Genomic DNA, 23,025 nt, shown 5'->3' with positions numbered 1-23,025 from the left:
ATTAACTATTGAATTGGGCCTGGGCATGCTACCATTCTTCTGCTCTAGGTCTTCCTTTTTGAGTAGCACCACTAGTCACTCCTGAGCCCCGTCCGTATGTTTACAGCAGCAGAGACAAGCCATGTTTTGCACTGTGCTTTTGCATTTGGGCATCTTTGGAATCTGAGATCCCTGTACCTACAGTGGCTGTTACCACTTCCCTTGTATCTGGTTGCCAAGGTCCAAAGCATTTTTCCTGAATTTATTGAAATCCAAGGAGATTTAGGAGGTAATGGAATTTCTGGAAGCAAAAAAGGGTCTGTGGTGCATAAATAAGAGCGTGAATGTCATCTTTGCAGATGTTGTGCATATCTCTGCAGCATCTGTTTGAATTTTCCTCTCTTTTACTGTTTGCATACAATTCTTGGGGGATGCTTAGACGGTGTCCTTCACACTTCTGCTTTTCCTTTCATAATAATAAAACAGCACCAAAACTCTCCTGTAAAGAGTGTATTTAGAAATTATTATTTTTTCCCCCTATTAGAAATAGAATCTCAGATGTTTTTTTAGAATTTCAGAAAGTGTTGAAAATACTTTCCGATTTTTCACTACAAGGAGTAGATGGAGAAAACTTCTGTTAATCTTTTTTTTTCCCCTTCAAAATAGATCCAAAATGTTTTTGAAGGACTACCTGGATACAAAAATATCCATGTCCTGGAATTCAGGTAAGAAGATACAGATGTGAATGTTCTGGTTGAGACTCACCATGTCTGATGGTGCAGCACACTGGCACCACGCATAAAATCAGTGAGAGGGAATTTCTAGGGTGTGTTAATCAGAGAAAGAGGACTTCCATAATGATGTATGTGTACAGAGGTCAAAATAGACATATGGAATTGTATATAAATGCCTTAATCTCTTTTCTGCTCCTCACCCACTAGAGAACTTCACTTGACATGCTTGCTTTCATTTCAAGGCAAGTTATTTGGGAATCATACCTAAAATTAAAACAGATGTTTTCTAATTTCAAATCAATATCTGATGCTGTTGACATGTCCTGGTATTAAACAAGGAAGAACACGGAAATCCTTTTAGAAAATATGCTGTGTTTACTTTTCAACTTATTGATGTTAATTTGGGATGACTACAAAGATTGGTGCTTGAAGTATGTAACTTTGATTGAAGCAAAGGCAGGTGAATGCTTTAACTCTCTTTGGTCTCATAAATACTGTTTAACGAACTAGTTTTCTCAAATTGATTTATGATTCAGAATTATGCTTTAAGTTACTTTTGTGTATTATACATCAAACATCTGATTATGAGTTTTGATATATATACATATATATATCAAAAATTATGACTGCACTTGAATTGACTGGATATGACTTTCAGAATCCAGTGAGGCTTTTTGTGAATCAATCTAAATTGTGTTTTCTATGTGAGACTCTGTAAGCTGTATTCGTTAAAGTATTCCAGCCAACAAATTCTAACCAGAATACTTCCAGATAGCAAAACAGCTATAGTGAGGAAGTTTTTACGGTTGGAACCATATGGTTGGACACTGTTCCAATATTGTCAAAAAAAAGGATGGTATAGCAATCAAATTATGAAATGCTTGAAGCAACAAGGCAGGAATGTTCCCTGTGGATTGATGAACTCCACTTTGTTGTGGCTGTAAGACAATAATTACCTGACTTGATGAGATTGATTCATAGGTGTGTAGTAATTATCCCTGCATCTGCAAGGAAAACAGAATGACAGAATGTCTTCAGCCCTCACTGGAGCCCAAAGGCAGGTTTGTCTTTTCAGTTCCTCCTTTCACTTCTGGCTACGCTCACAACAAGCTGGGGCAATGACATGGGAAAACCCTGCTGAAGCTCTGCCTGGGAGGTTAAACCTTCCATCTCAGTGTTTGCAGTCTAATACATTTGCAAGCTCTCTCTTCATTTCAGAAGAAAAATCAAAGGCTGGTATTTCTGGCAGGGTACCAAAGCTGCTTTCTGTGCTTTGCTGTTCATGACGAGCAACATGTTTGTGAACTACCTTTGCACAGAACTGGGGAGCCTTGTTCCTTGCATTACTGGCAGAGCTATGGTTCTGCTCTGATACCTTGTGATCAATAGGAAGCATCTCAATTCAGTAAAAGCAGAGGAGTTTATAATGCAACTATGCAAATTTTCAAGTATGTGTGCCCTGCAGAATACAGAAGAGAATTTGGTAAAGTTAGACCTTAAGGAAATAATAACATTGATTTTTATTGTGTTTATTTCTCTGTTCAGCTCTCCTGAGGAGGACAGGTAAAGACAACATTTTTAATACATATTTGTATTATACGGATGAGAAGCACGTGTTAGCTGGAGGATGCTGTCTTGGGGATTTGTGGTTTTGGCTCCACCAAAGTCAGAAACCCAGCAAAAATACAGTGTGAGGGACTTCTACCAGAAACTACAAGTAACCACAGAATCACAGAATGACCCGGGTTGGAAGGGACCTCAGGGATCATGTAGTTCCAACCCCCCTGCCTGGCAGGGCCACCAAACATACACCTTTACTAGATCAGGTTGCCCAGGGCCCCGTCCAACCTGGCCTTGAACACCTCCAAGGACGGGGCATCCACAACCTCCCTGGGCAGCCTGTTCCAGGACCTAACCACTCTCCTAGTGAAGAACTTCCCCCTAACATCCAACCTAAATCTTCCCTCTTTTAACTTAAAACCATTTCCCTTAGTCCTGCTATTGTCAGCCCTTTCGAAGAGTTTACTCACCTCCTGGGAGTAAGTTCCCTTCAGGTATTGAAAGGCTGCAATGAGGTCACCCCACAACCTTCTCTTCTCTAGGCTGAACAAACCCAGCTCCCTCAGCCTGTCCTCATACCAATCTGGTTTGATTATGAATAAACATAATTTGCTTATTTAAAGGCTGCTTATCAGAAACTGCTTGAGGAAAACCCTTATAAACACAAGTCAGCCATTGGGCTGCCTTTTGTATAGAGACCTCTGGGGGAGAAAATAAAATTACTTAATGATTATTCACGGTCTTTCTAATTAGCAGTAAAATCTTAGGGAGACACGGGATGATTATTATTAGAGAAATTAAAATTGATAAGAAAGCCATAGTTTTCCAGCAAATGCAGTTGACTTAGCATTTTCAAGGCGATTGTTGCTGCACATCTTAGCAGTAATCTTGCACATGTTTCTTAGCAGAGTAACAGCATGAACAGCATGGACTTCTTTGGTAGACATGTCCAAGTTGAGCATCCAACATTTTCCTCTTTGATATTTGAGGAATTTTGCAGACAACAACAACAAAAAAATGAACCACAGCTTTAAATTACTAGTAGTATTACTTTATTCTGTGTATTCTTCAGCAAAGGTATTAGCAGTTTCCACAAACTGTTATATGGAGAATAAACATTCTAATTTAAGAATGGTACTGAGCAAATCTGATCACAATCAATACTGAGTGATAGCTATCCTCTGTTACTCTGCATTTCTGCAGAATAAGATGCATGCAACAATTCAGAAAGGTTGTGTTCCAAATACCAGACATTATAGCCGTTTCTAGATAGATGATGGTGTTGTTGTTATTAGCAGTTATTAACTGTAGCAGGTAATTAATACAACAGCAGTGTTGTATTAAATCTAAATGTTATTTTTTTACTAGAACACCGTATTCCATCTTTGCTTTGCTTCTTCACTACTGCAGTCCTTTTTCAATTACTCTACTGACACTCAGTACTCAGTGTGAGTCTACAGTGGGCTCATTTCAGTAACAGCTCCAGCAGCAAAACTTCATCAGGCTCCTGGTTTTAGTCAGTGTTTGCTGATTAAGTCTTTGTTGTGCCTGGCGCTGGGGCTTTAGAGACATCCCTGAACAGAGTTGTTACTTTAGCAATACAGTCCAGCTCTGTGGAATGAAGGAAACCTGTCTTTGGAGCACGTTTTCCTAGCACTTCATAGATTACTTCACTTTCTTGCTGTGGTCTCTGTACAGCCAAAGTATGCTGTATTTTCTAAGGCTCCCTTGAGCTTATGCTCAGTGTATGGTAAATCTGGTTGCTACCTAATTCTGTCACATAGAAGAGGACATCTAGGTGTATTTAGGCAAACACCAACAAGAAAATAGAAGAAAGTCAGTAGGAAAAAGCTAAGATGTTCACAGATATGAAACTTTCATAGAATAGCTTCAGTCAGAAGGGACCTTAAAGACTACCCATTTCCAGTCCCTTGGGTAGGGTTGCCATTCACTAGATCAGACTGTCCAGGGCCCCATCTTTGTTAGAGAGCAAATAATAATTCAGTCTAGAAAAACTTTCCCAATTACAAAGTGCATTAAATACCATCTAAGAGTGGCTAAAGGCATTATTTAATGCAGACTGACACTTCTCAGTGACAGTCATCAGGGCTTTTCTTACTTCAGAGCCATTCCTGTCATTGGCACAACCTTAAAAGAATCATTCACCATAGTCATGCTGTTGGGTCTACTGACATGCTAGCAGAGAGCCAATATTTTGGTCTCTTGATGATCCCTCTACCATCAGAAGTAGAAACACAGGGCTGGGACCAGACCAGATGTCATGCTTTGGTAATCTTTCCCTTGAGTACTTATCAGTGGTAGAAAACAGAGTCAGACAGATACAAGTGTGAAAAAAATTAAGTTATTTATAACATAGATTGCTTAAAAGCAGTACAATTAAATTATTATTTTTTTTTTTTCAAAGGGTACTGACACAGTTTCTGTGTCAAAAAAAGTATTGCATTTGCTATGCTTGAAAAACCTTGCAGTTCTCATCAGTGTTCTTTCTTTTTGTAAAACCAAAGTGGGGTGGAAGTTCACTATGCTGTTACATTTGATGGAGAAGCCATCAGCAATGCCACTTGGGACCTGATTAACCTTCATTCCAACAAGGTGGAGGACAACTCCTTTATGGGGATAGAAGATAATCCAACAGTTGTTTACACCATCAGTGATTTCCAAGATTATATTGCTGAAATCCTCCAGAAAAATGCCTTGCTTGAAAACCGTTCCTTGACATTAGACCCTAACTCTCTCCAGCTTATTAATGGTGAGTACTGTTTATGATTCATCAACCCTCTGAATAACTAAAAAGAAGCCATAAACACAAAGGTGTTGCAGTTTGTTTTGGTAACTCGGTCAAGTCATTAGGAGTAGTATCCCATGCTCAGTCCATTAGATTTGCCTTTTCAAATTCTTCTCTGACACCATTTGTAGAATGCAATTCCATTAATACTTCAGCAATTAACAGGAACAGAAAGGAGACGTAGTTCATGTGATGCATATTGCCTTCAACATGAAGATGACCTTCAGAAGAGTAATTTTGTATTTGCCTTGAGTAGCACGAAGGGAATACCTGGCTTATTGTTGAATACGAAATACGAAGATCCTGCCATAGCTGGTGGAGGATCGAGGGTGTCCCATCCTTCTGCTCTTTCTTTCTGTACTTCCTGTCAGTGATCTGGGGTTATTTCTAGAAACAAAATCTCTATGACAAACTTTCTGAAAAGGTCTCACAAATCAGTGATGAAAAATGGTTTTCCAGTCTAAACCAATTGTTCTAAAACATTTTCTCTTCACTACTACTGTGGTTTTTATAGTCTATGTGTTTATATTTTCCTAGTGAAAGAAATATTACACCCTACCCAAGAAGATCCATCCTGGATTACTGAGCATCCAACTGTGTTGGAGCATGTGGAGTTTGATGTGAGTATGGTTCTGAGCAGTGTCCTTTTAATTTGTCATCTGTCCTTGTCTCACATTCAGACAGCTGAATTAAGCAAGATGAAATTAAAACCAGTACTCAGAGCTTCTCTGTCTTATGGTTTATGTAAAGCATGCAGTTGGGAAAGCAAAACTTTCTGGTGAAATCTCCCATCTGATAATTTTCTATCTGTTGAACAACAGTTTCCTATGATCATCTTATATTACATAGCTGTCTAGCCATGACTTGCTCTTCAGGCTTCCTTTGTCTGTTTTTGCCATAATGTTTAGGCTGTAAATTGCTTTAAAGAAAAAATAAAATTGACTCACAGCACTACCTTCCTTTGGAAGTTGAGAAATAGTTGTAAGCACGAAAGCTGGCTGCTAGAAGAGGTAAAAGGGTAAGTTTTATATGCTACTTCTGTTACTGTTTTATTTTACCTGCAAGTTCTTTGTTCAGGTTTTAAAAGATGTCCATATCCTTGTTGCCAGTAAAGTGTCTTAGTTTCAGCTGGAATGGAACCGTTTTCTTCAGAAGGTCTAGTATGATGCTATGTTTTGTCCTAGGAGAAAAATAATGTTGATAACACACCATAACACGTCAGTGCTTACAGCTGCTGCTAAGCAGTGTTGTACAGAGCCAATTCTGCTCTCCATGAAGAGCCAAAGAAGTTGGGAGGGAACAGGATTAAGACAGCTGACTTAAACTGGCTAAGGGGATATTCCACACCATATGACATCATGCAGAAGGAGTTTTGAAGGGAGTGGGAGTTCTTCTGACTTGCTTCTGCTGCTTAGAGGCTAGCTGGGCATTCGGCAAGAGGTGGTGAGCAGTTGCTTGTACACCACTTGTCATGTACATCTATGTATGTAAATGATTATAGCTATTAGGTTTATCTTAACCCACAAGTTCCATTTGATTTATTTATTTATTTATTTTTGTTCTCACCCCCATCCCACTGAGAAAGGGGGCAGACAACTGAGTTGTATTGAGCTACCAGCGGACCACAGTGCAAAGAAAACTGAAAATTAGTAGGCACTGGTTTCTGGTCCTTCTTTTAAACATGTATAATTATCTCCTCTGAACACCTCTGGAACAATTCAGGACATAGACGAATGTTCCCTGTTGGACAGGAGAGTTAGTACTCCTGAACATGTCTGTACGACACATTGGGGCTTCAAGCAGAGATACCAAGTGAGGTGCCAGGGATGAAGAGATTCAATTAATTAATTCTGCTGGCAGCTGAATGTTGGGACATTGTCTGGGCCTAAGGATTTACCCAGTAGGTTTCTGCTCTGTTGTGTAACACACACATGCCTTCCAAAATTAAATGAGCACAACACAAGTTACAAAAAACAGGACCACCTATATTTACTGGTAGGTTTTCACTAAGCTCACTATGAGATGCTGTTATGAGCACAAACACACCTTATATCAGTCTGACTTCTGAAAAATTTATAGAAGCAAAATCCTTAGCAACTTCACAGAAGCCAGTGGTCACAGGTAGAATATCCTTAACTTTGTTGCCAGTTTTCCCTGATTTTTTTAAAACTATTAGTACTGAAAGTGCAAATTCATATGGATTTGCTGTACGTGGCTTAAACATGGCGTGGATTTAACTTTCAGGAAAGGGCTTTCTATTTACTAGATCTAACTTTATTGAAATGTTACGTATGTTTATTCTAGCAAGATGATTCTGCCATTTTTATACTGACATATACAGGCAAGAAGATTTTGTAGTAGAGGTGGTTCTGTGATGTCACTTAGTTTTAAACTAATTTTAGGGAATAGTATTTCTGGATGTGCACAGATAATCTAGGAAGTAATTTCAGATGAATTTAAGGAACTCATAAACTGCTTAAACAATAAACAAGGCTGAAATGATTAGTCAAGTATTTGCACAGATATCAAACTGCTGAGGTTCAAGTAGATATTGTTACGTAGAACTGTTACCTATGAAAAAGAGTTTGGCTATTACTTTTTGTGGCTGAATTGGGAATGAGTTGGATTTGTATAATCATACAGGGTCGTGACATAATATGGGACTATCATTACTTCATCTTATTGCTAGCAGATGGTACCAAGTAATCATTAATTCCTTTATTTGACTTTTACAAATCTCTTAAAAAATGAAGAAAAAAACAAGCCTAGCTTTTGAAAACCTGTATTTTCTTGTTATTTCAGTTGAGTTCCAACAGGTAGAATTCATTGGCTTATTGAACACAGTGTCTTTCTGGCAGCAGGAAATGGAAAATCAGGGAGGGTGTTCTGTGTTTGCAGTCATCTGTCATATTTGTAAGCCTTTCAAGACATTAGCAAAAAAGAACTTGCCAATATGATATTAAACTTGTTAATATAATATATAGCACTGTAACAAGAGTCTTTGAATAATGTTCGTTGTCATAGGAACATCTATCCACATTAAAATAAATGATGAAGTGCAATTTCTGGCAACGAATTGATGACATAAAAAATGTATTGAGCAGCTATTGCTGGTAGTCCTTTTTCATTCTTTATGGAATTTATATGTGTAATTTATTTCTAATCTTGCACAGTAACCTTTTTTCACGGTTTTATTTATAATAGTCAATTTTGCCAAGTAAGATAATTGCTGGAGCACATGTCTCTGTGGTGTATATGTTTTTCTACTGATTGTTACCATATACATTCAAAAATAAGAGAAGGCTGGGTGGCACAAGTGCCTATAAAAACCATTGTCAATTCTGGTAGACAAATAATTAGAGAGAAACACCTTCAATGCTTTATTCCTGAAGTGTTCAAATATAGTTTGAATGAAGATAAAAATTTAATTCACCTGCATCTCAACCAGGATTATAATTTCAGGACTGAGAAGTATTTAGGCTTCATTCATGCCAGAGAGAGATTAGAAGGGAACAGTGAGAGACAGAAATGTTTAAGTAGATAGTCTGGGATTTTTTTGTTTGTTTGTCTTGGACTGTCATATTTATTACCAAAACCTTTGTTAACTTTCTACTCAACTTTAGTAATCACCATCAGGAATTTGTTAATTCTCAGTAAGTTCTACTTTCTTCATTTGTCAGTTTTTCATACCTCAAGACTCTTTTGTTTGTCAGTTTCTGACTTATTGCACAGCATTCATAGCTGAACAGGTATCCGTGCAAAGCAGTAACTCCTGAGTTTAGGCAGGGAGCTTACTTTTGTAGCCTTGATTAAATAAGTTAATGTCTCCATTTATTCATTTATTGCAATATGTTTTCCTCATGAAACAACATGGGAGTGGATTAATCTTCAAGGACAAAATGTGCTCAGTATTATAACCAAATCATAACTGGGGTGTGGTCTTATAAGTAAATAGTGTGCAAATTGGAGGCTTCAAAATAAATTCTTTTCCTGCAGTTTATGTAATTGGCAAATTCCTTGTGCATACTCCTTGTTCATCATTACTGTTGATAGTTTTCTTTCCATATTGGCATCTCAACTTTGAGAGTGAAGTTATTCAAAGGTCTAAGCATTCTTGGTTACATTGTGATCAGTTTCCTTCCCAGGTTCTCAGACTCACAAATCAAAAGATAGTAATAAACAACCATAGGGCATATATACAGTCAAATTCAGTTTCTAAATGGGTTTTATACATACTAGCAACTATAATATCATAATTACTGTAATGATTATGAAGCTGATGAGTAATAGCTGTTAGGATCTCTTCATGCCTTCAGAAGGATGACAATATTGTGCGTATTTATCTTTGATTTAATTAGTAATGGACAGTTCAATTTATTCAGTAGGGAATATGTAAGGACACAGGGTGAGTATAGACTGTAAATCTCTAAGTACCATTACCTGAAGCTGCACCTGAAGAATTGGAATAACTTCTTTCCCTTTTTAGTGGTTATGACCAGATGCAAAATATGTGTCACAAGAATGTGCATTTTGCATGAACACTGAACCTTATTAGCAAAGAGTAGCAAAGAGTGCAAATTCTTCTAGTTGGGCCTCTCCTGCTGTTTTGCGTTACTTCCTCAGAGAAGCAAAAATACCAGATTTTGCTCCTGGTTAACACCTTCATATGTTCAGCCCAGTGTGGGCAGCCAATACTACCCCTGTAATAGAGGTTACGGTTTTGTTTCAGGATAACACCTTTTCAGCTGAACGGCCTTCAGCAGATGAATCAACTGTCAGCAATACCTTGCCCTTTGACTTCACCAAGCCAGATTCCACTTTAGATAGTGAAGAGTCCATTGACAACGAAATCCGACCAAGACCAGAAAGCTTTGACTCTGAAGTCAGTTTGATACCTGAAGCTCCACTTTCTTCAGAAGCTGATGTCACATCTTTGCCGGATGGGCTGAATTTAGAGGATGAGAATCAGATTCCTGCTTTGGTCACTGTACCGGTAATAGAGCATGATTCTTTGGACTCTCTGGAATGGCTTTCAGCCCCTGATTCTTCAGATGGTAAGGTCATTGACAGAAGTTTAAGTTTGTATATCAGTGTTTCTGAATACTCACTAAATATATAGTTTACCAAAATGGCTTTTCAGAAATGTCTATAAATTGGATATATTCCTCTAATTGTTTTTACCTTTACTGTGTACATGTATCCAAGAACAAGACACTATGATAACTTGCCTGTAACAACTGATAATACCTGTTTATCCCTCCAGCATGTTATGTGTACAAGATAATTCTTTAACTCAGCAGAAATATTTTCATATGGAGTATGTTTAGGTGATGCCATGCAAAGATAATTGATCTCTGAAACAGATATAGTTATCAGACAGTCTTCTAAGGACATGCTACACAGTACCTGCTTTATTGAGTACAGTCTTGATTTGGCTCATATAATATCAGAATGAAAAGAAGTGGAGAGGTCAACACACATCCTTTAGACTTCAGCATGCAAAGAGATCAGTATATATCACAGTAAACACAATGAATGCCTACCTACAGACAAAAAAAATGAACCATATTTTACTTTTTTGTATAAACAAAAAATAATTGAAAGCTCATTTTTATTTTTAGATTTTGAAGATACTGGACTATCTGATGACTTTCTTCTGCCTTCACGTCCCCCTTCTCACCTTGTGCCTGAAGATCCTCCATCTACAGATGATTACACAGCTCCCTTGCTTCCTGCACCAACAGTGGCCTCCTCATCTGTCATAGAGACGGATACAAAAAGAATAGTGACTGCTGAGAAGGAAGAAGTAACTCAGGGTAGTCCTGCAGACAGTAGCAATGCAGATTCTTTGTTGCATGACTCTGTGGAAGAAAGTCCTTTTCCCTTAGAAGTGCACCCAGAGGAAGGTGAAAATGATATTTATCTTGGAGGTAGAATTCTGTTTGATGATGGATCTGGTTCAGCTTTTGATGGTTCAGGAAAAGGAATGGAACCAAGCATTTGGCCTTGGGATGTGGCAACACTGGAACCAGTTTTCTATCCTGGTCCCGATAGCTGGCTTGATGATGATAATGATTCGTTGCTAATCAGAACTGAAGATATTCCTGAAGGTCTGATCTTAGATTATATTCTTAACTCTAGGAGTAAATTAGATGATGATACTTCCAAAGATGAGAATGAAGGTGTGGCCAGTATAAAAGAAGATTTCCTTGATGAGTCTGAAATATTTGTCTTTCCAGAGACTACAACTCAACAGGTACCTCTGCTACAGACAGGAGAACCGTTATTTGTGGAGCCATCTACACAGACAGAAACACTGAGCATGGATGATTCTTCTTTTGTTAAACCACCCTTTGTTTTGGAGCCATCAGAGGACTATTCCTTTGTAGACATGCCAACTGGAGAAGATCCTTCCTTAGCACACAGTACAGGTCTGCCAGTTGAAGACAGTCTCTTTACATCTACATTAACTCTTGGTATGGAGGATAGTCTCCTTACATCTACTGTAGCCCTCAGTGTAGAACAACCAGAAGAGTCCAGTGTAGGTCAGGAGATAATTTCTGTCGCAGTTGAACATCAAAGTGAAGACAGGCCAATAGTGGAAGAATTATTCACAGCAGGACAGTCAAATGTAGGTGAAGCCGCCACGGTACATTACTTGGACAAAAGCTCTTCAGAAACTGTTCTAACTGCAGAACCCTTTGAGGTACGCACTGATACTTCCACAGAAGAGCAGCAAACCCTAGATTCATCATTGGCAGGCGGAGACACCGGATTAGCAGTGAAGAAGCCATCTGATGTTTGGCCTACTGACAGGGTACTAGAGAAGACATTAGATCAGGCAATACAATCAGCAATACCAACTGCAGCTCAAGTTTCAACTACAGTTCCTTCTTTAATACATCCAGCCACTGCTCTAGAGGGCTTTGCTGGACAGGATGGTACAGAACATGACACACCTGTTTCCATGAGCATCAGCACCATTCTGGACTCCTACGTAACTGTAACAGCAGACACTGTTGAGCTTCCATCCCATCTCCCTCCCATGATGTCCACAGTATCATCATCAGTGGTTACCTCAGCAAAGCTGGGAGATGAAACAACAGGAGTCTTGGATGTGTCAGTGGACCTGGATCATGTGAGCATGGTCAGCTTTTCTCCTGAGCCAAGTGAGGAGGCAAAGAGCATGACTGACAGTCATGTGGAACTAACTACCCATGCCCACTCCACAGAGATGGCTGGTGTGGCTTGGCCTACGCATGAAAATCACAATAGCACTCCTGTTCCATCACGAGCTTTAGTTGTGTTTTTCAGTCTTCGGGTTACCAATATGATGTTTTCAGAAGATCTGTTCAATAAGAATTCCCCTGAATACAAAGCATTAGAGCAACGATTCTTGGAACTGGTAAGTATAATTTCTGTGCTAAATAACCATTTACATAGATAGAAATTGTTTGTAATTATGAGTTGGTCTGCAGTCCTTTGCAGAGAGTAACTCAAGACTGGTGTTTCCAGATGTTGTGTCCTTCTCTAGAAAAATGCTATCTGGAAACATGGGGGGAAGGGGACATCATCAGTTGTTTTTTGTTTTGTTTTCATTTTCTATTCAGTCAGTACTCTCTCTAATGATCTCATTATCTTAATTTTCTAGTGATACTGTCCAGATGTTCTGCTGGTGTCAGTAGATGCAGCAAATGTAGCTTAATTCAGTACAACGTTTCCTTAAATTGCTTGTGGTATGCTCTGAATTTAGTCTATGGGGAGAGAAGTAGTATATACACTGGGACTGTTGATAGCCTTTCTGCAACTCATTCAATCCATCCAAGTAAGAGGTAGTTTAGGGAAGTAAGATGTTTGTAAATTGACTGATCTCCTAAATAGTCAATGGCTAGCAAAGCCTCACAGAAGAAATACAGAAACAACTATCAAGTTTTAACCTGGAAATTCTCTTCTGTGTGTAATGAATATTTTCCTAAGGGAGACAGAGGGAATAAAGGAAAGAGATAGAAAAGGATAACATGCTTGAGGGAAATACCCTTTGAAATGACATGTGTATGTGTTGCTTTGGGCAAGGGAGAGCTCCACAACATACATCCCTATAACTGTGTGTCTGAACTGTAGAATAGGAACTTGTCAACAAATTGATATTTGGTGTGAAATACTCAGGACCCTGGCAAGATGCCTCAGTTGGGAAGAGTTTTAATACCCTTGCCATGGGATTTGGATGAACTAATTCAGACTCCTGCTGCCTGATGCAATACCAACTGGCTTGAGCATAGATTCAAGGATTAAGTTTTTGTGTCATTGTCCTTTGTTTTTCAGCTGGTGCCATACCTTCAGTCAAATCTAACAGGCTTCCAGAATCTGGAAATCCTGAACTTCAGAAATGGCAGCATTGTGGTGAACAGTCGAATGAAATTTGCCAAACCTGTGCCTCGAAATGTCACCAATGCTGTGTATATGATCCTGGAAGACTTCTGCAACACTGCATATCACACCATGAATCTGGCCATTGATAAATACTCTCTGGATGTGGAATCAGGTAAAGATGGCAGGGAAGTAGTTTGAAGCAAGGGATTCTGTTTTAACAGTCTACTAAGGATCCTAATTGCTCAGAGATTTCCAACTGCTTTTCACAAGCGGGGCTTTTCTAAAGCCCAGGACAGACTTTCATAGAGTTTAAGTAAACAGAAGTCTGTTATGGGACTAGAGAGAGGAACAACAAACTGGGACCCAGATTGAACAAATAATATGGGGCCCATATAGAAATATGGGATTCAAACTGGTTTACATAACTGTCACTTCACTTTCGTTGAGGAGTTACAGGAGGACTGGTCAGCAGGAACAGTAGTGCCCATCTCTATTGTGCTGGCTTTCACATGTGGTTTGACTTTCTCCATGTCCATGAGTGGTAGCCAGTTTAACTATGAGGTATCTACACAGAAAATTGTTGTTGACTTACTCTTCTACTCACAGCTTGATTGCAGTAAAACATTTCTGGCCCTCTTAGTCCATTTGTGATACAGGGAACTTTCCTTCCTGTCCAAGTTAGCCAGTAGTGTACCATAAAAGCAACCTGGAAATAGTTCTTTTGTTAAACAACACTGCTGACAAATGGCAGCTGTGCTTCCGAGGAAGCTCTGCTATAAAGGCAGTCCATTTAGCATGAAAAATCTTGTGATATTGATATTAAATTTCATGCCAGCCCTCTTAAGCTTGATATGCAAGACATCAGATATACAACCGGCTTGTGTTCCTTGCAGACAAAGGCACTTCACAAGTAGGGTCTGAGTGCCTAAAGTCCCCTTGCCCTTCTCTTTGTGCTGCCTAATTTTTTTGTGACAAGAAATACTGGAGATCAGCTGTGTTTTACTCATTTGCAAAATACAGTTCCAGCAGAGAGAAAACATCTGAGGTACAGTGTGTTCCAGTAAGAAAAAGAACACTTCTTATACTTGCCTTTTCAGTTGTCTTGCTGGGTGGTCTTAGCCATACCACTTAATGTGCACTGTGCAGAGGAACACATCTTAGTGCTTGTCCACCTTAGCACAGCCCTTTGAAACTCAGGAAAGACACTTGCTGCATTTTGGCAGATTATTTTAAGTAAAAAGTCATTTGAGAAAATGGCAACAGCGATCTGCCTTAAGTAATGTTCTCTCCTATTGCTCATATTTTCTGCTTTGGGGGTATTCCCAGGTGAGCAAGCAGATCCCTGCAAGTTCCAGGCCTGCAATGAGTTCTCTGAATGCTTAGTAAATCGCTGGAGTGGGGAAGCTGAGTGTGTCTGCAATCCTGGCTACCTGAGCATCGACGGGCTGCCCTGCAATAGCATTTGTGATCTGCAACCCAACTTCTGCCTGAATGATGGCAAGTGCGACATCAGCCCTGGGCAAGGGGCCATATGTAGGTAGGTTGTCTTCTGTTTGATGCATGTGTGTTCCTCTGTTCTAGCATTACATGGGATGTGTGCAAAATTCCCCCAAGATAACGTGTAACACTTGAGATGCTTGCAATAATCAACCATGTAACACTGTTGAGTGGAGGTCCCAGTTTTACTGTTATTTTTCTTAAGTAAAGCTCAAAAATGAGGCAGTAATTAGTTTCTTTCATAGAACAGAAATGTCAGGAGGTAAAGCTATCTAAAAAAGTAGAAGTAATGGTGTACACTGAGTTGTTCACTTCAGTTTCTTTGAATTGGAGGACAGAATTTCTAAGACAGAATTTCCGGAAGTTTTTCTAAGAAGAAAAATGTTAGATAATGTCATAAAAAATATATTAATTGACCCCAATATAAAAATCCAGATTTGAAAGGCTTCCTTGTTTAGCATAGATACATTAAATACAGTGCTCTTACTTAAGAGAAAGGTCCCAAAAGGAAAGAAAGCATTGGTAATTTGGGTAAAATACTGTGTGGTTCATAAGAAAATCAAGACACGTGCCTCAGATCAGTATTTTTTTGCCTTTCAAGGTTCAGATGTGCTTTAACAGATGTCTGTATTTCACAGGTAACTGAAATGGCACAATGTACTGATAAATTGATGTGCCCTCTGATACTGTGCTATTTTTTCCCCTTTTTATCAATGCAATAATCTGTTTTAATATCTAATTACACCTATCAACAAAAGGTAGAATTACTTTAAAAATACAATAGCGATAACTAGTTACAATTTATATTAGTTCATGTGATTTTATTTTAATAAAACTTATTTAGAACTTTAAGGAAGTTGATCTTAGGGGCTTAGCAGCTAACAGGAGAAACAATAAAATGTGAGTTTCTTTTTGCGATATGAAAACAGTTACTCTAACAGATGTGTATAATAGTATAAATTTTATCGTATTTGTCTAACAGTGCTAACAGGAAACACATGTGCTCAGGTATGCTCTGGCCAGTGCTTAGGAAGAAGCTTTTGAAAAAGCTGTAGTATCAGTTACTGCTTTTAGAAACTATTTCAGATATTTAGGTCAAAAGACTTAATTTACTGATGTTTTCTATTAATGAGGCTCACTGCTGTGAGTGGCTGTAATTCCTTGAGATTTTATAACAAAATGCTCCAAAGGCATGCAACGAAATATATTGTTTTTACTGGTATATTTTAAGTAAGTCTGTATACTTCAAAAGTCCGAAAGCTTTCATATTCAGAACTGCAGCAAAGCAGAAATTGTGAATGCTGATTAAGGAAGCAATTCCAAAGATTCAGTCTTGGAAGCAAGCTCCTTCTTTTATGCATTTCTTTAACCATTGTAGACTTTACACACTATGAGCATTTTGCTCGTTTAACACACATGCATGTGTATTGGCCTTACAATAGCATTAAAAGATTTTTTTCTACCTTTGTAGTGTTTAATAGATTACCTGCAAGGCTCTATCAGTGCATGAGTCTTTATTTAGTCTGAAGACTTCAGTTGTAGCATGTTACAGGATGCTCTAAATAGCAAGTTTGCCATCACAAATGCATTATCCTTTTCTTTTCTTTTCTTATTCTACCTATCTTCACTCAATTCAGCAATACCAAAAGGCTGTTGTCAATAATAATAAAAAAGTTGGTGCTCAAACTTGTGAAGGCATTTATTTGTTGAGGTAACTTAACTGAGGATATGTCACAAGAAGAAATTAAATACATTTATATGAATCAAAGTTGCAGTTGTTGTTGATGTTTACTATCCCGGCATTTGTTTTTTGCAGGTGTCGCGTAGGAGAGAACTGGTGGTACAGAGGGGAGCACTGTGAAGAATATGTGTCTGAGCCCCTGGTTGTGGGTATTGCCATTGCTTCTGTGGCAGGATTTCTTCTGGTGGCATCTGCTGTTATCTTCTTCTTGGCAAGGACCCTTCGAGACCAGTACACAAAGAGTGACACTGAGGTCTCACAGGGGTATGTGACACCATCTAATATTACAAAACACATCTGCCACAGTAAGGATAATTCATCATAAGCCTTATATCATGCAGCTGACCAGCAGCAGGGTTTGTGTGCACCTCTGAGTGCCAGGCTTCCTTAGTCTGTCTGCTGCCATTCTGGGCTGCAGAGAAGCTCACTGTTTGTTCATTGCTCCCCCAGGCAGGGTGACAGCCTCTCGTCCATTGAGAACGCAGTTAAATACAACCCCATGTATGAAAGTGATACGACTGGCTACAGCCATTATTATCGCAGATACCCTCAGCTAACGTCCTACAGTTCTACCAGTGCAGAGACATCCACCGACTACAGCAGTGAAGAGATAAGGCACATTTATGAAAACAGTGAGCTTACTAAGGAGGTAAATGACCTTGTTCTCATAATGCCATCAAAAAGATCTTGTGAAAAATACCAATATTTAACAATTGCAATTTGAGGCCTCAACCTTTCTCAAGAGTCTATGCTCTAGATAGATAAGTCACAACTACAGCTGCTGAAACTATTTAAAGAAGAAAGCAAGCATGGAAAGAAATCCTTTTTAACAGGTATACAGAAAGGAATGTATGTGTTCTGACTTGTAATGAATTTCACGTGATGAAAGAGCTGAATGCTTAAGTAACTGCACAGGGTTTGCTTTAGTGCTAGACATGGCCTTTAGCTTTTGATGCCAACTGACATGCAGGAATCAGCAATGCTGTAAAAACCTCCTGGCCTTTAGTACAGGGTTTTTAAAGCTTAGTACTTACTATAACCTGCAAGTTAGATCATACTGTCCTCCTACCTTGTTGTATAGGTGCTATCCAGGATTCACTGAAGAGGAGAAGGGATTTACATCCAGGAGCAAGCCACAAATCCTTAAGCAATTGTGAGAGGTGTGAATCCAGCCTGTAGCCAGGGCTGTGGGGAAAGTATCTATGAGAGAGAAATGTTTCTGTTCACGCCAGTTGAAATGTCACATTCTATCCAAACCCTGGTTTTAACAGTAAAATATGAGTAGATTCCAAAACTGAAGCACTTCGTTTTTAAAAATAGCACAAAGAAGAATTTTAGCCCTGGACTGTCCAATTTCAAGGTCTCCTCCTTGAAATAGCAAAGGATATGAGTTTTATTTTCCAAGAGAAAGAAATAGACAGTATTCTAATTTCTCTTACGTACCTAAAATTGTCTTTCTTGTATTCTAGGAAATTCAGGACAGAATTCGAATTATAGAGCTCTACGCTAAGGACCGTCAGTTTGCAGAGTTTGTTAGGCAGCATCAAATGTGAGTGAAATACCTTGTCTGCATAATTCCTTTGATGTTTTCTTATGCAACCTTTACTACATTGCTATATTTGTCTGGAAATGCTAGAGCACTACAAGATTTCAATACTTCCTGAAGAGGCTCAATGATTTTAAAGTACTTAATTTAATCACTGTTACAAGTAGGCAAGTACATTAAAAATGGTGAAGGGGAATCCCATAATTAACAGGTATCAGAAAAGCACTGACATCAATTTGGTCCTGAAAGCACAAATAGAACCTTCTTAGTGCTTTTAGTGTAGGTGCTGGTGCCACCTGTTTTATTAGGAAGAGAATTTTTTAAAAGCATGTTAAAATCTTGAGTTTGCAAGACTTGACTTGGCAGCTAACCCAGCAGGTCACTAGTGCAGTACTACCATCTGATATTGTGGGCATGTTATCAGAATAGAAAGTGTATGATTCTGAACAGTTAACCAAGATGAGCTGTGTGCTTTGATGAAAGTCAAGCATGGGAAAGGCTATCAAGGAATTAAGTGTCGGCATTCAGTCCCCTGCAAACTGGATTCTCACTGTAGCAATAAGAAAATCACTGATAGCTCTGTTCATTTGCAAGATTCTGAAGCACAGTTTCTTGGGAACAGGTTAAAAACAGCTACAGTAGCACAACCCCTGTGTTCCAAAGTCCTCAACTACAGTTTTGTTTTGTTTTTTTAATTGAAAATAACTGCAGTTCACATTTTTCCACGTCACTTGTTCATATTTTCATCTTGAGACAAATCGGCTTCTAAATTTTCCACAGCTGGAAAGTAGAAAGGGCTGCCTCATGTAAGTGTTGAATCCAAAGCTTGAAAGAGACTAACTTAATCATTGCTTCTCTGTTTTTCATTTCAGGAAGCTGCTTTAAGAAAATAAAAAGAAATCAGTAGAGAGCACATGGGAGATAAAGACTACCTTGTTGCCATAGCAAGGGGCTCAGATGTAACTGCAAAGTTACTTATAGTCTTAACATTGCATGGATGGATACAGATGTTTTCTAAATGAATGGCTGAAACGTACAGATGTCTGTTTGTCTCAGTTACCTCTGTCTTCTCTGCGTGAAGTGACAATTTTAAGAGGTGATCAGAAGTGGCAGAGGTTACGAAAGTTCATTTTACATTAACTCTGAAGTGGACAGTATACCAAAGCAAAAAAAAAAAAAAAAAAAAAAAAAATCTCCTCAGAAAAGAGAAGATACGTGCACAAACTGAAAATAAAAGGCACCTTTAAAATCCTGTCTGGTATTTATCCCCTCACTGGAGTCTACTGTAGTGAATTCACAAGTACAAAGTGCTAGTGGGAAGAATGTGGTTTGCATGTGAATGGTTTGTAGGAGAGAAGCACAGTGATAGAACGGCGTTAGCATTATTTTAAAGCATAAATATGAACATAACCTCATTGGAAATGCTGTTACTTTACACAACTGCCAGATTAAACTTTTGCCACCTGGCATTAGCAAAACAGCACAGTGCTGAGGCTGCAGCCCTCTGAAATGATCTCCCCTCACAGTAAGTGTCACCGCTGGCTTGCAGTGGCCACATCTGGTGCTGGAGCAAAGCAGGGCACTCCTTCTGCAATACAGTGTTATAATGTCACGATGGTTGGCAGTCCAGCTGTTCCTGCCAGAGACACAAGCAGGTCTTCTATCATGCAATCGTTGTATAAAGCTTAAGTGACTAACGTTGACTTTTTTATACATAGATAATCTGTTGTTAAGATGCATTGTTTCTTTGTTGTGTATTTCCTTACCAGCTTACTTTCAGAATGGACTGAACTGCTGAAATAGAAAGATGAGTAGGTTAATGATGAAATACTACAGTGATGTTTGTGCCCAACTTTTTTTAAAACCATAGTTAGTATTTAAACAGTGTTGAATTCAGCTAAATATTGATTTCATTTATTATTTCCTTTTCCCTGAACTGAGCAATACTGACCCACTATGAACTGTGTTTCAAAATCAAGCTGTGCTATTCATATGTATATGTATTTAGTGAATGACAATAGTTTCTAAGGGGGAAGGGCTAGACTCTCAGTGAGGGTAGCCTTCCTCCAGCAGATGCAGCCCTCCTGAAGCATTTTAGAGCAGCTAAATTCATATGGGGACCTCACAAAGTACAGAAATTGCATTTTATTGTGAAGTTCTGAAGGGAGCTTTGACCACTTGTTAATGTATGTGGAAGCTCTGGTTCGAGACAACGTTAGTTTTGTTAAGGCACTAGCACTGCAGTCAGGGCTACAGTAGCTTCTACCTGCAACCAAGTCCAAGCTGCTTGTTGTCTTTACAAAGATAATTGTAGCTCTCTGCCCACACGTGCCAACAGCCACATGGTAGTTTTAAAAGTTCAATGTTAGAATTACTTGTCTATAGGCTGATTTATCTAAGCAAGTAAAGATTTCAGTGCAATTCCTCTGTGTGTTCTGGAGAACCTTGTTGGATTGCTTGCACGCACGGTATCTTTTTGCCTTGAGGGGCAGCAAATAGCAGAGCTGCAAATCTGTCAAATAAAGGTTTACGGAAATCACTGTAACCCCAAACAATACAAGGCAGCGGCATACGGTGCAGCTTAATACTGTTGTGACCAAGTGTTACAAGACAGAGGTCACACAGTGTGACCCAGTGCTCTCAGGGCAGCTGGGATCAGGTACATCTTAATGGTACTTAACTACCTGCTGGGCACACTCTCAGTTACACTGAGCTTGTGGTATTTCAGTGTATATACAGTGTCTCTTTCCTGTTTGTGTGTGTGTACCTATAAGCATAATGATATTTTCACTACAATAAAATACTATTTCCAAAATGCTTTTTCTAGAAAATTGATGTGGAAACTGAGTTTGACACGACAAAACAAGGTATCTTAGCCATGAGGAGTTGTGCACACAGTGGCAGGAAGTTTGGTGTTTGACTTCTTTTAAGACTGAGTTGGTTAAGCTGTTGAGCTCACTGCTAGCACAAGTGCCGAGCATCATTCTTTATCACTTGCACAGTTATATTCTGAAAATACATGCTACAAAACATGTAATAGAGGGCTTTGCTTTCTACTATGATCTTTGCCCATTATAAAGCTGTGTTGGCACTAATTAAATAACCAAAACATGTTACTAAGGGGATCTTGATGTCTTAACAAAAACAAAGGACCCCTCCTCCCATGAACTCTGATGATGTATCTTACAATATGTCATGAAGGACTTAATGAACTGTCTTGTTGTAAAGAGTTTCCCAACCAAAGGCAGAGACAAAACACTCTAAATATCCTCAGAAAACCAAACCAAGCTCTTTATAAAAATCTATCGGTACTTGCTATTAATTAACATGAATTTTTTGCTTATAGAAAGTCAAAAAGCATGGGTCTGAATGACAGTTTAATTTAAGAGCACTCAAAGGCAGCTTTTGTTTGCTGATTGTGGGCAGGTCCATCAGCTTGTGCTGATTATCTATAGCCCTCAGGCTTGAAAAAGATGAACACATGGCTCTGCACAATGCTGCCAGCTTCCCCCTAACAGAGGCTCTCGAGCAGTACCCTCACATTTCACACCTCCAAAAAGCACCAGGAGTAAGCTCAGCCTTTACCAGTCAAGCCTGTCACTCATATCCTGATCAGACCTGCAGGAATGGCTCCTTGACGAGAGAGGCAGCACAAGAAGCAGGAGAGAACTCCAAGCTCTCTCCCACCCCATGCCTGTGGGCAGCAGGGATGCAAAGGTGCTACAGCTGCACAGCAGGGACAGGCATCTCTTCCTGGTAAAGCAAAAACTCAATGCCAGTATATCTCTATCTGTAAGCACTCCAGGACAGACACAGACTGACTTTGCACAGCATATGGAATTCAACAGAGTGTTGTTACTCTTTAAATACTGGTAGCTATGCACAGCAATTTCTTGGTGCTTTCTGGTTACTCCAAGTGTGCTACAGCACCAGCAGTGGTTCCACCTTGTCTTTCCACTGCTTGATCTGGTTTGGGATCAGCAGGCTGATGTTCTACATAATATCCATCCACATGCTTTTGTTTCTCAAATATAATAATAAAAAAGAATCCAAAGCTGTTTCTGAGACAGGAAAGGAATTCTTTATATAGGTCATTCCAAGCTGGGAAGTTTTGTTTTTGCCACATTCAACACTAGCTGGCTCTCCTGCTCCAGATTATGAACGACTCTAGGAATTTCAGCTCACTTCCCATCCTCTCGCGCTCTCCCTTGCTGCCTGTCACCCTCCCTCCCTTCTGCTTCACCCCTACACTTTGCAGTGGGAAACGCTCTTTCAGCAGACAGCTCTGGTTAGGAGATGACAGTGGGCTGTAGGACAGAAAGTGACAGCTCGCCTAAAGTGCTGCTGCTGGTTGGGAACAGCTGAACACCATTTCCAAACCTATGCTTTTAGTTTTCCTGCATTTTCAATTCAACATGAAGACAGGTTTCAAACCTTTCTCAGCCCCCCAGTGCTGGAATTTGCTGTAACACATGCCAATTTATGTTTTGAAAAATCAATTTTGCTGTCAGCACATCTAATGACTACATTAATGTATTTATTAAATATGTAGGTCACAGTCAGCTACAATTGAAGCCTGCCCTTTTCTTAAGGAGATCCCCTCACCAGGTGGTGTCATTTATACAACCCAAACAACAACAACAACTACAATCTGTCTTGAATCAGAGGAGGTGAAAATGTTAGCCAAAAGTCTCCTATTAAACACAAATCAGAGTTAGTGTTAACTGGAGTTGTGATTGCATCTCCACAGCTGATTACCAGATGGGGAAACTATGCGTTTCTGGAAAGGCTG

The 23,025-nt window shown here is 39.2% G+C and overlaps 1 protein-coding gene and 1 long non-coding RNA gene across 4 annotated transcripts in view; one reads left to right on the top strand and one right to left on the bottom strand.

Annotated features, from left to right (window-relative positions):
* The window catches only part of IMPG2 (interphotoreceptor matrix proteoglycan 2), a 48,772-nt gene extending 29,373 nt beyond the window's left edge, over positions 1 to 19,399 (top strand). For 2 of the 3 annotated variants that reach the window (XM_015877056.3, XM_015877038.3), the window contains 12 exons: positions 646 to 704; positions 2,259 to 2,276; positions 4,799 to 5,043; positions 5,617 to 5,699; positions 9,809 to 10,133; positions 10,701 to 12,484; positions 13,402 to 13,621; positions 14,776 to 14,986; positions 16,763 to 16,951; positions 17,138 to 17,336; positions 18,157 to 18,236; positions 19,106 to 19,399. In XM_015877056.3, coding sequence (XP_015732542.2) covers positions 646 to 704; positions 2,259 to 2,276; positions 4,799 to 5,043; positions 5,617 to 5,699; positions 9,809 to 10,133; positions 10,701 to 12,484; positions 13,402 to 13,621; positions 14,776 to 14,986; positions 16,763 to 16,951; positions 17,138 to 17,336; positions 18,157 to 18,236; positions 19,106 to 19,118 — 3,426 coding nt within the window. In that variant the 3' untranslated portion in view covers positions 19,119 to 19,399. The remainder of the gene's footprint in view (positions 1 to 645; positions 705 to 2,258; positions 2,277 to 4,798; positions 5,044 to 5,616; positions 5,700 to 9,808; positions 10,134 to 10,700; positions 12,485 to 13,401; positions 13,622 to 14,775; positions 14,987 to 16,762; positions 16,952 to 17,137; positions 17,337 to 18,156; positions 18,237 to 19,105) is intronic. The other variant, XM_085545683.1, reaches the window with a different exon arrangement.
* On the bottom strand, positions 5,329 to 17,889 carry LOC146762538 (uncharacterized). The gene is made up of 3 exons (XR_014945597.1): positions 17,757 to 17,889; positions 6,138 to 6,259; positions 5,329 to 5,466 (listed from the first exon to the last, which is right to left on the bottom strand). It is a non-coding gene; the product is annotated as an uncharacterized LOC146762538 (long non-coding RNA).
* Positions 19,400 to 23,025: the final 3,626 nt, after the last annotated feature.

Source organism: Coturnix japonica, chromosome 1 (genome assembly GCF_054131305.1).
Source record: "Coturnix japonica strain WE chromosome 1, WE-NBRP24, whole genome shotgun sequence".
Taxonomy (NCBI): domain Eukaryota; kingdom Metazoa; phylum Chordata; class Aves; order Galliformes; family Phasianidae; genus Coturnix; species Coturnix japonica.
Note: the sequence above shows the minus strand (reverse complement) of the source record. Positions and strands in the feature narration are given on the sequence as shown.